The following is a 15,521-nucleotide window of genomic DNA, read 5'->3' as shown; positions in this document are numbered from 1 at the left end:
AAACAGAAGTTGGTATGAAATACAAAGGTGCAGATGCAGGCACTTATATTCTTTGGTCAACTTCAAGAATTAATAGTAAAGTAGTGAGGGGTGTCTGGGTGGCTCAGTTGGTTAAGTGTCTGCCTTCGGCTCAGGTCATGATCCCAGGGTCCTAGGATGGAGCCCCACATCTGTTTCCCTGCCCTGGCCTTCTCTCTCCCTCTCATCCTGTCTTGCTTAGGGTTTTTCCTCTCCTGTCACCTCCAGAGCCAATCAAAATGCTAAGCTTTCTGGCCTTGTTCCTAACACAAGAAGAACTAGGAGACTGACCATGAGATGGGGATATGAATTTTTTTTCTGAAATTGAGCAAGTCAGTTAACTTTCTGTGCTTTCATTTCTCTGCCGGTTAACTGAGTATAAGGTCTGTCTCTCTCTTGCCTTTTATGGATATTGTGGGAATGAAACCAGTCACAGAAAATGTGTTCTGTATCACTGAGAGCATTTAATACATAGTATTTTGTCATGATAACAATCAGAGGCACTTTTATTTCAGTTTTTACCACAGCAGGAATTCAGATTTGAAAATAGGATAATGGACACCAGAGTACAGAATATTGCGAGGGCTGCAGAGTTGTTTTCCTCTGGAGATCTTAAAATCCACAGGATTTTTTCCTCTGGATTTGGTTGTACCGATGCCATGGAGTAGGTGAAGGCCCTTTCCATTGGAGCACCATGGAATTCTCTATCCTGTCCTTCGGCCCCATGAGTACAGCGCTGAGCTGTTTCCTGTTTCTTTCAACAACTGTGTCTCTTCCAAGACCAGATGCCCCGTGAAAAAGCTATTCCTCCTCATATGTTCCTATTTCCTCACAATGAGTTCTTCCATAGCTGGGTTTTCTGAAGCTTGTGAGATGTGATGAGAGCTCTCTGAACTCTCCCAGTTTTGTATCTGTTCGTTTTCCTGCCTGTCCTTGCCTACTTCTGTATCCCCTTTGTTTCTAAATCACTCACCCTGGAGGACAAGGATCCTTGTTCTGCTGTATCTGACAAGCAGCTTGATGTAGATGGCAAAAATCACAAGTGATGCTTGAGACTCTAAAGACAATCTTATTTACATTAGAAAACCCTTCTGAAGTTCCTAACGACACCTGTGGTTGAATTGACTTTTCTCTTGTCACTCTCCAGAGCCACCGCCTGCTTGGGCATCTCAACATGTCCTGATTTCTTCAAATGTTGGTACTTGACACCCACCATAATTGGTTTACGTGAGAAACATTATATAGAACTGAGGTGGGAGTTCTACTGTCCCCTGACTTATTTGAAAACTCATTTCATGGGTCTCTCAGAACCCCCGTTACATCAGGATGAATTTTCGAGGGTAAGATTGTGGATTGCAGTCCCACAGAAGAGATGTGGAAGAGCTATGTCTGCTTTGCCAGTTGAGATGTGTTTCTTTTTCTAGTTCAAAAAGTGACAGAGAGATTATTTTAAGGATGCTTTGGAGATGATGCTGTAAGAATGTTAGAGAGTAAATTTTGAGTGTGGTTTACCCATTTGGGCCCATGGGACCCATCCTGCCCCTCTCCCCTTTCTTCTTTCATCTCCTTTCTCTGAGTTCTTGGTAAGTTTGGGCCAATGCATTCTAGCTGCACAGCTAATGTTTCATATCCTCAGTGACTCTCTCATCCCCACTCCCCGACACTCGCCTAATGTAATACATATATGTAACAAATGTTCAACGTATGTTTCTTGAATCCATCGCAGACCCAATGCCAGCAAGATAATAGGAAGAAGTTTTTTTATGCAACATTTTTCTGAATGTTTTCTTTTTGTAAGAAAAAAAAAATTGGTGATACCAACATTTTGAATATCCTATCCCATTAGTAGCTGTTGGCTAATATATAGGTCCTTGGTCACTTCAGTGAACAGTCTTTTGGGTAGAAGTGCAGATAGCAGTTTGTTTGAGAATTACACCCTAAGCATGTAAGAAACATTAACTGTCTTGGCCTCTTGGAATGTGTGCATTTGATGTGCCCAAGATTAGGGCGCTGAAAACAAACAACAAGAAAGGGAGGGTGCAATAAAAACTTTGTTCCTCTACAGCACCTGGAAGGATGATAAATGGATGGTCATCAAGCTAGTCAAGGGGTCAGAAGGCAAAACAGCCTACACCTGGAGTTTGTTTCATAACCTGTCCTCTTCTCAATAAACTTTTCATGTTCTTTTTTTTTTTTTTTTTAAGATTTTATTTATTTATTTGACAGACAGAGATCACAAGTAGGCAGAGAGGCAGGCAGAGAGAGGAGGAAGCAGGCTCCCTACCAAGCAGAGAGCCTGATGCGGGACTTGATCCCAGGGCTCTGGGATCATGACCTGAGCCGAAGGCAGAGGCTTCAACCCACTGAGCCACCCAGGCGCCCCAACTTTTCATGTTCTTAAGTGGTACTTCCTAAACTACTTTTTCATGTTTTTAGAGATATTTTCAAATTCCAGCTATGTGGGGGGATTATTAATTCAACTCACACTTACTGATTTTGAGATTTTATTTTTGTTAAATTATGACACTCTGGGTGCTTCAGTGATAATTGATTCATTCAGGTTGTGTTCATATATAAATGTTAAAAATTATGGCAAATCTTTTTTTAAGATTTAAAAAACTTTAACTTGCATTTCTTGGTTATGGGGCCTGGAAATTACATAAAGACTGGTTTGTTTCTGGGACTTATTTTAAAAACTGCATCTCAACCATCTACTCGTGTACAGTTGGCTGAAGAATAATTTTGGAAGGCCCTTCTAGATAGATTGTCTTCTCACAGATCTGAACAAAATTGCTTTCTTTTTAATTTCATGGCAGATCTAAAATGAGATTTTAAGAGTTTTCCAAGGGAAATTTGCATTTCTCTTAACATTTGCACCTTCTACTCTGCTCATCCCTTCTTTCTGCAAGCTTTTTAATACTTCTGAGCAGCACTGTCTAAGGGTTAGTAGTGATACAGGGTCCAGGTGGGCTGACAAACAAGCAGGAAACAGGCTTGGAGTAAGATTGGCAAATAAGCCCCATAGAGTGCCAGGTGAGGGAAAGGTCAGCGAGGGGTAAGTGAGGAAATGTAGAAAACACCAGAAATAACTTGCCCCTCAGTTTTACAGGAGTATTTGAGTTTTGAAGGAAACGAAGCTTGAGAATTGTGATAGAGGAAACTAGAAGCACATCCCAGAATGAAGACAGCCTTGGCTGATACGGGAAGTAAAGTCCGGGACCTTAGAACTCAGGGTCATTGTCAACTCCACTCCCTTTGGGCTTCAAGATGTGTCGACTCTCACTCAGTGCTTCCTGAAGCCCATCTTTTCTGTAGCAAACAGATCATGCCTTTCTCATGTCACCTAGACTTTTTCTAGTCTATCCCTCATACCACCACCAGGTTAATATCCCTAGACTTTTATTTTTGTTGGGTCATTCTCCTGATGATGATAATAAACTTCCAGAAACTTCCCATTTCCTATAAAGTATATATTCCTCAGCCTGAAATTTAGGGAACATCATCATTTGATACCACTCACCTATGATTGTCTACGTCTCATTTTTCCACTGACATTAAGCTATCTATTTCACTTGATTCTGCCTCGGTGCCCTGTGAGTAAATGATAGTGTTTTGCTATATAACTCTCCTTACCTTGGAGAATCTTCCCCTTCTCTGTCTTCCCATGTGTGAAGAACCAACTCAAGTCTTTCCTGAGGCTTTCTCTACAAATTTCTGTGAATATGCTTATGGGATGATGGCTTCACAAATTTCATATGTGCCACGTATTTTGCTCGTTAACATATGTTGTGTTAAATGAAAAATGATTGTTTTGTCTCTTCATCTACGTCGTAAGCTCTTTGAGACTAGTGACAATGCTATACAATGAATTTTCTTCTATTTTCACATCTGGCATAGCACCATGCACCCATTCAGTGTACAGCAAGCTTTCTCAATCTGGCACCATCACACTTTGGCTGGGTAATCTGTTTTGTAGGACGTTTAGAGCATCCCTGTATTCTGCCTGCCAGATGCCAGTAGTACCCTCTCCCCTGTGTGACAACCAAAAATGTCTTTGTTTATATCAAATGTTCCATAGGGAACAAAGATGGCCTCAGTGGAGAACCACTGGTATAGAGTAAACAAAAAATTCTGACCAGTGTCTTGGCAGGAATGGAAGACTGAAAGCTTTGAGTGATGTTTTATAGCATTTTGCCATCCTGAGGAAAGACAAACTTGGTTGGTAGAAGATAATAAACGTAAAATAGAACTTCCTGTTTGCTGTGATAGGTCATGGCAAGGGTTACGGCAATTATACCACGCCAGGGTTAAGAAAGATCAGAATGACAGAAGTATTCTTAAGTGGAAGTTCCAAAAATACTGAGTTTTGGGTTTTATTTCATTTAGAACCATTTCATACTAGAAGTAGCATTTCTAGTAAAATAAGTATTATTTAGTGGGAAATTTATCTGAAGTTCATATATGCCCACATCTTTGGACTGAGAACTACTTTTGAAGCATATTTGGGGGACACATTTGAAATCTGTGATACAGATTATTATAAAGTTGTAACTATTGACAGACATCAGTTGTGTTTATTCATAGTTTACCTATTTTTTTTTTTCACTATTTTAACACTGCACTTAGGCTTAGCCAATTTTCCAGACCCAAGTGATTGACACACATGAACACACACACACACACACACCTCACATGTATGTGAGACTATTAAGTCTAAAGAGTCCTTACCACTCCAAGACATAGTGATTTTCATATTTCTGCTACTCTGATGTAAGTTCCTAGTCTTCTCTTTGATTATCAAACTACTACATGACATAGATGCTGTCTGGTTGATGTCCTGCTGACCTAGAAATAACGCATGATGTCCTCTTTTCACAGCTGTCTGCCAGCCACAGTGCAAACATGGTGAATGTATTGGACCCGACAAGTGCAAATGTCATCCCGGATATGCTGGAAAGACCTGCAATCAAGGTGGGAAACCAGTTTGACACAGATTAACAATCAGAAGCCCCCTCTGTTTCTGCCTCATGTAAAAGTTTTAGGTTCTCAGGCCAAACCATTTTTCCATGGCTGTTGTTTCTAAAACATGTGAACTGCCATTTTCTGAAAGATAAAAATATAATGGTAAACCTTAAAATATATTTCATCAGATTTCATCCTCTTATTCCTATTCACAGATTCTAATTAAAATGTATTTTAAATAAGAGAATCACAGCATCAGTCATGTAGAAACCTAATATTCTGCTAGTCCTCGTTCTCCCAGGAGCTTAGTGGAAAAGCCCTGGAAAATTGTGGGCCTCCTTGGACCCACCCCAGTGAGATGGAACCCCTTCAGTGCTCAAGTCAGGTCGGAAGTCTGACTCAAAATTTTGAGGTCCCTTCATTTATCCCATTCATCAATTCATTTATCCCATTCATTAATTTAATCTTTGAGATTAAATTCCCTTCAGCTATTACCAGTTTACAAAGTTACTCTGAGAAATAAAGATTTTAACAGACTTATTTTTGTTTAAAGTTGCTTATAAAAGCAGATATTCACTTAGCACAGTGCCCCAGGTATTTTATATATATTGTTTATTTTCATTATTACAGTGTCAGGAGGTAGAATGTTATTCATGATAATTAAGTGATAAATAATTTTTACTTCTCATTGGAAAAGATATCAGGGATATTAAGTGTCTGGTCAAAGTTCATAGAATTAGTTGGTAAAAGACCTAGTATGTCTACTTAGAACTGTTGTCCATATAATTCATATTTTCTCTGTCAGTTTTGTTTCAGATGAGAAAATATTATTGCAAATGTGATCTTCTGACTTGGGCTAACCAATCTGACAAAGCTTGTCTTTTTAGTTAATTTCTACCCCAAATGTTCTACTATTAGGAGTAAAAAACCCCATAAATAAAAGCTGGGGTTAGATTTCACCAGAAAGATACAAGGATTAAAGAGTCCATTTTTCATTTATTTCTTAAATTGAAGTGACCCTTTCTGTCCTTTCCAGTGTTGAATGAAACAGTTACATGGTTTGTAAACTGTAAACAGTTACATGGTTTTTGAATGCAGTGTCCCATAGGTAATTATTTGACCTCATCAGATATGAAGGTGATATTGTTGAAACACTCCTGTTCTTCAATATCTGATACTCCTTGATATGTCTCGTGTAAACTCAGGATTTATGGGCATAATTTCAAGAATCAGAACACTGGTGTTTGAAAAAGTATAAGGAATTGTTCCTGAACTATAAGGTGACATCTATACTAATGAAATGTGACATGTCCAATGGTAGGAGAAACTGTCATTCTCAAGTGTGTTCTGTATTATCTGTTATTTGATTAACTGATTTTTTTTCCAATGCTTTTTTTATAATATTTTTAAACTTGGAAGTTACCAAACATACTGGGAAAGTCTTTTTGAAGTAAGTAGAGTTTTTGTTATCTCAGTTTACTCCTTTTAAAAATCTTTTTGACTTTCCTTCCCCTGTCTCAGTTTACAAGTAGTGACATGTCCGGTTCTGATTATTGAGTTATCGGTGTGCATCTGAGACTTCTAGCATGCTTCCCTTTTTAAAGTGGAGAAAATAAAGCATCAGAGGTTTCATTAATACGTCAGTACCATAAAACTTTGTTGTCCCGATGCCAGGAGTTTATACAAAGAGGGTTATTATAAGAGCCACTGTTGAGATTGCAGAGAAACCCATTTAAATTTATTTGCAGGAGCTACATTAACTTTAATATGCTTCAAGGACACTGAAACTATTATTGTAACAAGGATCTATCTCTGGGTATCTCCTGTTTTCAGAAAACCAGTTTATCATGTACTTTTTACTGTAATACATACCTGTTTCTCTGAAGAAAAATGGAGATGTACTGAGTTTATGTCTTGCCTCCTAAAACTATATTCCTTAGGGGAAAGAGGATTTCATTAGTAGCAAAATGGGATTTTACACCTGCAAAAACTAGTGCTGACACTGAAAATGTAATTTCAAGCCCAATCTTGAATATAAGACTACAGCTTACAGTAGAACTATGTGTTTTGATCATCTCTTTTTCTGTCTTCCATAACAAAAAAGCAATGTGGTTGAGTTCCCGATGGCATGTGGTTTATGCTCTTTTAGACCCTTTATGGTCTCTGATTTCTGGGTCCCTGAAAACTGTTACTAAAATGACTTGCACATGGTAAGGGCACATAAACTATTTGCTCAGTGAATGATAGTTTCATGTAATGGTTCTTGGTCCTGAACACTTGTAAAGGGTTCCCCAGAGCTGTCCGGCTCAGCACCTTAGGCAGCCTCTGAATCTGTGGCCTGAGAACACTGGTCAGGGTGAGAGGCGGCTGCGAAGGCCTGAGTGAAGGCGACAACTGTTGAGAGACACCAAGAAATGTGACTAGAGCAAGTAGTCTATATCAGTTACACGCAAATCAATGGAGACTGTTTTTTATCTGGACCATACATCTTAAGAATCTGGCAAATATGTCTCAGAAATATGAGAACTCAAACAGGTTTCTTTTTTCTTGAGAGAAACGTTAAGAAGAGGTATAGTTAAACTATACCTATACAGTTCTATACAGAACTATACAGTTCTTTCGCAGAACTGGCAATTAGCTTCTGAGTAAAAGTAGGTTTCTATATGCTGGCTAATTGAACAGAATGATAAATGAAAATAAAAGAGCAAAAAAAAAAAGTAGGTTTCTGAGTAAGGCAAATATTTGCTAAAAAAATTGTTGCAAGTGGTGTGAAATAATGAGTGGTGAGAAATAATCTCCTGGAAACGATTGGTGGAGTAAATAGCTTGTGTAAATGGCCTCATTTAACCAGTGCCCTCTCAGAGCTGCCTGGGGAGCAGCCCAGAGAGCAGGGCGAGCCCACGTGCTGAATTTAACAGCCTTGTCTCAAGATTAGGGTGAGTCTGCTGTTGTGGGCTTTCTTTTCCCTTGGAGTCATTTCTGGATTTGCCGTAGCTAGATCGCATATAAAATCATAGGCTTGGGCTGATCATTAGCCTGTCCTCTACAGCATATGGCACCTTTCACAATAATGAAACTCTAACTCAGACTCTGGCAAGATTTACTTTTTTTTCCCCACCTCATTTCTCTGGGAATTTTTTTCCTTCAGAGTCTCTCCTCTTTGAGTCTCTGTACCCACACAAATTCTCTTTCCCTTCAGCCAAAAAGGGATACTGTTATAGATAATAACATTTTTATAACTTTCCCATTAGGGAATGATTTTTATCATATAAAATGTCCTATCATTGCATATTTTCAGAAATGAAAGACTTAGGTTTTTGAATGCACGATGTGCTTTATAATGATTTCGGAAGAAACAATTTATAAATATCAGATCCTAATGTTTTGACAAAGTTTATATTTCATATGTTGAATTCCTCACCCCAAGAAAAGAACCAGTAACTTGTAGCCCAGAACTATACAGTAAACTTTAGTGGCTTATGTAAATCTGAAAGTTGATTGCCTTTATTACTCCTAATATTAAGATAATTTCTGACAGCCTTACTTTTTGAAAGATGGATAGTTTCAACCCAGAAACCAATGTTCATTTAATTTGAAAGTTTAACTGACTGTTAATACTATGAAAGTCTTAAAACAGAAGGTGATTGCCTTTTTGAGTCTACTTGTGAGTCTTACCCATCTTATATTATTTTGGTAAGTTAATAATGGCAATAGTTAACCTTTGTAGGAAGTTTGTTGTATATTCCTACTAAATGGGACCTAAACATAACATAAGTTCTTACATTTGAATGAAAACATTGATGAAGTACCATGCTATTTATTTAAAAAAGCTCTTTACACAAATCATAAATTTGCACATAATTTGGGGGTATTTTAAATTATTGGACAACATAATAGAGGAAAAAGTCTTAAGTTGGACTTTTATGACCTTAGTGTCACTAAACAGAGCAGGTTGATTGTAATTAATATTTGTGTAATCTGCTTTCTGTTTTCTCTCTTTGTTGATGACTAAAATAATGCTTTAAAAAATGACCATCTCTTCTTTGGTGGTTTCTATAAAGAGTGGTGTGAGAATGATGTATGTGGATGTGCATGTGTGCAAAACGTACGTGTGATTTTTGGGAGGCAAGATGGGAGGGATAAATTTTAAGGAAAACAAAAATTCAAATTTTAAAAAGAGAAACTGGACAAACTAGAAACCTGTTTTACAAAGCATGTACAACGTTCTTTGCGAACTCCACCAACTTGATGTAATTGTTTAATATATACTTATAAAGATTTTTAGGGCTAAAAATGACATCAGTTCAAAGTTGACTCTTATTACCTTCTTCCTGGTGTGAAGATGAACACTTCTACCCAACTCCTCTTGACCAAGGCAGTGAACAGCCTCTTTTCCAACCCCTGGATCATCAAGCCACAAGTTTGCCTTCAAGGGGTGAGCGTGCCTTCTCTCAGGTGGGCTGCACTCCCACCCGCACAGCTTTCTGCAGTTTTGTCACTTCTTGCAAATGTTCTCAAGACCCGCCCGGGAGTACCCAGTCTTCAGCATCCTGAGCATGTAAAGCCAGCGGCAGGAGTACCCCCTGCTGAGCCTCCCCTGTCCTTTCACTGCCTCAAATATTGCTTCTCTTTTCCTTTTCTGGGTTTCAGAATGTTTTCTAAAAGCCAGATGGCAAAATAACTTTGATTTTCATAGGTGAAGTCAGGAATTCCAAAGCAAAGGAGATGGGGGATTTGATGGCTCTTGCTACCTGGATTTCAGAAGTGATGAAGTCCTCTTCCCCACTGCCACATTTGGAGAGTTTTAGGTTACCTGGAAATCAAACCATACATTAACTTCCTTCTTTTGGTGTGCATTTTGTAACATTAGAAAGCCTAAGTTCTGGTTAAGTATAGCCTTTAAGTAGCTCTGTGATTATGAGCAAATCATTTAATGGGTCTGAGTCTTAGCAAACCAGTTAGTTACAGGGGGAGAATAATTCCTGCCCTGTTCACCTGCAGGGCTGGTGTGGGAACAAGAACACCAAAAAATATCTGTGTTTTCATTGCGATGGAAAGTCTCGTACAAAAGTTAGATGGCAGCATGATTTTACAGTTTTTGTTCTAAAAAGACTGTATCCTTCATCCACTCATAGGTTTGGTAATTTAGAAGGACTGAATTGAGACCATTTAAATTATTAATTATTGTCTCTCCACTGATAGGAAACTTAATGCAACTTGCGTATCTTCTGCATAAAGAATTAGGGCAATAGGATGAATTTCAACAGTGATAGTTTAAAGAATAAAGGTTATGGCAGTCGACATACTGACATCTGTTTGCCTATGACCTCCACTTTAGTCATATAAAGTGTAAAAGGTTAAATTTGAGACATTGCCCAGTTTAAGGATCAAAAGAGAAAAAAGTCCAAATGCGTTAAATGAATGAAAGATTATTTTCCTTAAAAATCCATTGGATTAACTTATTGAAGGAGTCTATTCTAGATTTTTCAAGCTACTTTTCAGTGTCTGCATGCTAATAAAATTTCTGATCCTTTTTTTCCTAAAATATAATTATAATGCTGTGCAGCTTGCATTTTTGTTCTGAACTAGCTCTCTTCTTACTCCCCTCACCCCACCCTCCATCCCACCTCCCCAAGCTCCTGAATCCATCAGCCTGCTTAAATATACTCCTCACTATAATAAATGTTCTTAAAGAATGTATACTTGGTAATTAAAGCATTTGAAATGTAAGTGGTTTAATTGTAAAGTGATGTCTTTTGATGTGATAAGATGGACACATGACGAAATTCATCATTTTTTATTCTAGATTTTCCTTTTAATTTATGTTAAAGAGCAAGATTAAAGTGAATTTAAGTAAATGCCTAAAGTTTTCTTTCCTGGGTTCTTTTTGTCAGCTTTTAAGATTGGTTTGAGAAAGTGTGGTCAAGTAGCTTGTTCTTTATATTGTTCTGCATGTTATTCTAGGAGAATGTACTACAAATTGGAAGTGTTTTTGAATTTCTGACTTGATAGTAACACAAGCATTACTAGGTCAGTTAGTCTACGAGATTTTGGAAGCAGTACATATTAAGTCAATTTTATAAAGCATTAGGTCAATAAGAAAATGAAGTTATGACAATAATAGACTAGAAGCCCTGAAGAAAATTGAGAAAAAGAAGTTCATCACCAGGACACCAGATGCTTTTAATCTTTTGAAGCTCCCTGCTTTAGCAGAAGTCTGATATTTGGTAAATATTGATAACGTGGATTATTGTGGAATCCTATTTCATAATTTCTGCAGTGGTTTTTGTAAGTGTCAGTGTGGAATTTTTAGGACACGCATGCCTGTAGCAGATGGGCAGTGATGACCGTCGCTGGAGACAGCTGTCCGGGAGTGTCAGCCACCCCGTCACCAGCTGTTAAGAGTACGGCTCTGTCTCATGGCTTTCAATGTCTTTGGATATTTATGTGTCAAATTAGTAACAGTAAAATAGGCAACAAGTGTCTCTACATTTACCCATCGAAGGTTTCCTGTTATTTCCTCTTCCATATTATTTCATAGAGTGATTCCCGGATGGGGGGTTGTTTTTGTTTGTTTGTTTTTGAATTACGACATTGTTTTTCACTTCCTTTCAGTTTCATGATTCTTAGCCCCAAAGTGCTTTTTCTCATGGGAAGGGAAGGATAAATCTGGACTGAAGACCACCGGCAGCCCCAGTCTGGATCATGAAAACTCTTCTCCTGACAACCTTGAGGAGTTCTTTATTGGTCAAGACTAGAGCTGCCTCAGCTTGACTTCAGCTCTAATTCATGGACAGGATGAATAAAGAAATTTCAGTTAGCATAAGTATCCCTTACATATGAGCTGCTTAGAGCTACAAACCTCTGACCAGTTTCTGTGGCTCTTTATAAAGAAGCCTAACGGTTCTTAATTGACACATTTTCTGTCCATTAGTATCCTTCCCTTGAGATAGAGAATTCAGTCTCACTCTATGGCTTTGTTGTATGTTCTGTTTTATGCAAAAAATATTTAAAACAAAGCCTTTCTCTAATAATGTACTCAGATTTAAATACCATTTAATATCAGTCAGGGACTTACCAAAGCCAGGTGTGAATCTGCAGGGGTCTATGCATGTATTAGGAATGATAATTAACTTCTCTTACAACATGAGAAAAGATTCTCTGACTCTAATTTTTAGTAAATATTGAAATACAAGGTAGAAGAATAGGAGACGTAGAGTGAATTTCTCTTCCTTGATTTAAAATTTTTACTTCATTTAACAGAGGGAGAAGTCAAATTTGTGTTGATAACATAATCTGCAAAGTATTTTCTTGGAGAAAATTTTTTAAAAATATATTTTAAAATGTGATTCTGTTTTGAATACCCATGACTGGGCACTAGACAATAAAGTAGAAACTGAAGAAAGCAAATGAGGTGAAGGTTTCTGGTTTACTTAGTTAACCTTCCTAGGCTTCACCCAACTGGGGACCTGCTCACTGTTCTGTTAAGGTTAGAAAAAAGGCCAAGTTGGAAAGTCAGTAAAATATGAAAACATTTATAAACATAGTTATTATTAGGTAGTTTTAAAACAGTATAGTCTGTTGGTTTAATTAAGTGAAATATATAGATTTCCAATAAGTGGGCAGGTCAGATTTAAATTTGATTAGATGAAAACATCTTTGCCACTAGATATATCTATATATCTGATTTGGTGACATGGATTAATAATTTAATCAGGTGCTTACGCTGGCAGTTCCAGATGAAATAAACATGTGGTCATATTTCTTTTTAATGAAATCTGTATTTTGGGCCTTACTATTTTAGTGTTTTCCATTATGAGTTTTATGTTCACTTGAAGCAGTATTCAACTTGGGTTAGGAAATTTTTATGTGGAGTTGATTAATTTATGTTGATATTTAAACCAACAAACTTAAAATACATAATAATAGTCTGTCATGTATCATCCCTTAGTATTTCCATATGCCTTTCTTAACTGCCAAATGAATGAAAGTATGTTGGAGGGTAGGTTTTAGGGTTTTGTTTTTTTTTTTTTTTTTTGTAACTTGAATACATCAGGAAAGCAGGAAACTGAAATTTTTCTTTTAATCTAAGATCAGTATAGAATCTGTAAGATTGAACAAGAGAAACCACAGTAGTGATCACTGTAATTCATGTAGCTCTTACCTCTGAAAATAAAGCTCTCCTTTGGAAAGGTCAGAGCAGTCGAATGTTTTAAAATACTTCCTGTAAACTAAGATAGGCTCACAGAGAATCTTCCTAAAACAGAGACAGAAGGAAATTGAAAGAGGAAGATCGCATAGTCAGGAGTGAAGCCAGTAGTCATCTCCAACATTTGGAGGATATTGGAGTCAGTCAGGTAAATAACTGAGGACCTCCACCCGTGAGGAGGAGGGTAGGGATGGTAAGGGAGAGTGTGTCTGTGAGGAGACTTTCCAACTTTCCTTTGCAGATAGAGACCACAGGTACTATGTAATCTGAGCTCCAGAAATTCACACAGCCCTCTCATTGTTAGGAGGCATTTGGTCATTTTTGATAGAAGAAGGCTCTTGGTCACCCCTCATGTAACCAGCATGGAGTTGAGATGGTATAAACAGGCTCTGTCTCTTCTGTTACCGACTGGTTGCCGCAGCTCCTCCTGCTCTTCTCGTTCATTCTTCAATATAGAGAAGTATTTTAAATGGTCTTACATCAGTGTTGAAGATTTCTCATTTTGCTGCATCAACCCCTGCTCTTTGCAGATCTAAATGAGTGTGGCCTGAAGCCGCGGCCGTGCAAGCACAGGTGCATGAACACTTACGGCAGCTACAAGTGCTACTGTCTCAACGGATACATGCTCATGCCGGATGGGTCCTGCTCAAGTATGTCAAGAATCTTGACTGTTTGATAAGCGCTCACGTCGCGCTCTGATATGGTGTGTGAAAATAGCCTTCCAGCCCTCCGAACCAGGACGTGAGCCCGTATTTATGTGTGCCTCAGGAATGGAAAATCAAAATACAGGCTGCCCGTTGGACATGTCTAGCATTATTTTACCACGGGCGCCGGTGTTAAATGGATTTGGAAGTGGTATTTAAGCATCGTAAAACTAAGTGTATTTTCTAGTGTTTTTCCCCAACACATTTTTGTCTATCTTCTATCTGGGCAAAGTACTGTGCCAGCTAGAAGGAGGAGGTTAGTGCCTATGTGAGGACTGTTGCTGTTCATGAGCATGGACACTACACTGGTAGCCAGTGGGGAATCCATCCAGTCTGCTGACTGAGCGTAAACCATTCATAAGCGCCTTCTCACTTCGCTTTTACAGCTCTTTCTAATGGACTAAGATAGTACTTTTCTAAAAAAACAATTTACATCAAATGAAAAATGATTCCAATAACATTAGATTTCATGTGTCTTTGTGAGAAAGAAATGTATTGTTTTCCTGTTATTGTTTGGATGTGTTTATTAGATAGCCAATGCCCTGAAATTTTCTGTAGGCTGAACATTGAATTGAGTTTGTGTTTCTATGATCTCTGACAATCGAGGACTTGATTTTTTTTTTCACTGAGTTATCTGTTAATTGAGTTATTAATTAGTTAATTTTCAGTTATCTCTCTCTAACTGGGTTATATTTTATTGGTAAGTTCAGTTAATCTTACTTAGCATTGCATATTTAACATGGAACCTTTAGAATTAGGTGAATGCATGTTTAAGACCATTTAGTAGTGATGTTAGAATCCTCTAATGTTGTATGATCTGGTAGGGAGTCAACTATTGGCCCTAGAAAAATGTAGTGGGAGATTGAGAAAATTAATTGGATGTTTAGGTGAAGACCAGCATTTAGCATGAGTAATCTGGAAAATTACCTCAATCCTTCACTTTCCTTAGCTCCTAGAAAAATTTCTAGATAATCTATAAGAGATAAAGTTTTATATTTGTCTTTTCATCTTTTAAATGCATTAAAGATCTTCCCCAGATGAAGAATAGCGACTGTTGGATAATTGAGGCCTTTTTGTCTTCATTGTTTGAAAAAAAAAAAAAAAAAAAGACCCGTTATTTCGGTTATAGAATTTGTCCACTGCCTCTCTGTGTCAGCCAGTTACGCTCTTTCCAGGTGCCCTGACGTGCTCCATGGCAAACTGTCAATATGGCTGTGATGTTGTCAAAGGACAGATACGGTGCCAGTGCCCCTCTCCCGGCCTACAGCTGGCTCCTGATGGGAGGACCTGTGTGGGTGAGTTGTAAACTCAAGCATCTCTGTCAGCAGCCCCTGCAGGATAAGAAGAGAAAGTGAAAGGTGATGGGAGTAAGGAAGAGATGCAGTTACCTACCTCAGGCAGTTGGCTGTCCTTAGGAGACAGCACATGTCTCAGGAGAGGACCTCTCTCTGAATGGATAATGAGAACCTTGTTTCCCTAAAAATGAGGGACAGGAAGAAGCTTCAGTCAGAGGAAACCTCGTGTGCAAAGGCTCTGAAGTTTAAAAGAGCACAGTATTGAGGGAAAGTGGAAGAGCTCTGTAGTTCTAGAATGTTAGGAAGCAGTGAGTGATGAAGCTGAATAGGTTG

The 15,521-nt window shown here is 38.1% G+C and overlaps 1 protein-coding gene across 6 annotated transcripts in view; it reads left to right on the top strand.

The window, feature by feature from the left end:
- LOC111157263 (nephronectin) overlaps positions 1–15,521 on the top strand; it is a 76,621-nt gene that overhangs the window by 26,493 nt on the left and 34,607 nt on the right. For 3 of the 6 annotated variants that reach the window (XM_022518580.1, XM_022518554.1, XM_022518546.1), the window contains 4 exons: positions 4,897–4,989; positions 9,323–9,415; positions 13,720–13,839; positions 15,069–15,188. In XM_022518580.1, coding sequence (XP_022374288.1) covers positions 4,897–4,989; positions 9,323–9,415; positions 13,720–13,839; positions 15,069–15,188 — 426 coding nt within the window. The remainder of the gene's footprint in view (positions 1–4,896; positions 4,990–9,322; positions 9,416–13,719; positions 13,840–15,068; positions 15,189–15,521) is intronic. The other 3 variants (XM_022518588.1, XM_022518572.1, XM_022518564.1) reach the window with 1 other exon arrangement.

This window comes from Enhydra lutris, unplaced genomic scaffold (assembly GCF_002288905.1).
Source record: "Enhydra lutris kenyoni isolate GAN:26980312 unplaced genomic scaffold, ASM228890v2 scaffoldscaffold3, whole genome shotgun sequence".
NCBI lineage: Eukaryota > Metazoa > Chordata > Mammalia > Carnivora > Mustelidae > Enhydra > Enhydra lutris.
The sequence above is the reverse complement of the archived record's forward strand: the minus strand, read 5'-3'. Positions and strand labels throughout refer to the sequence as shown.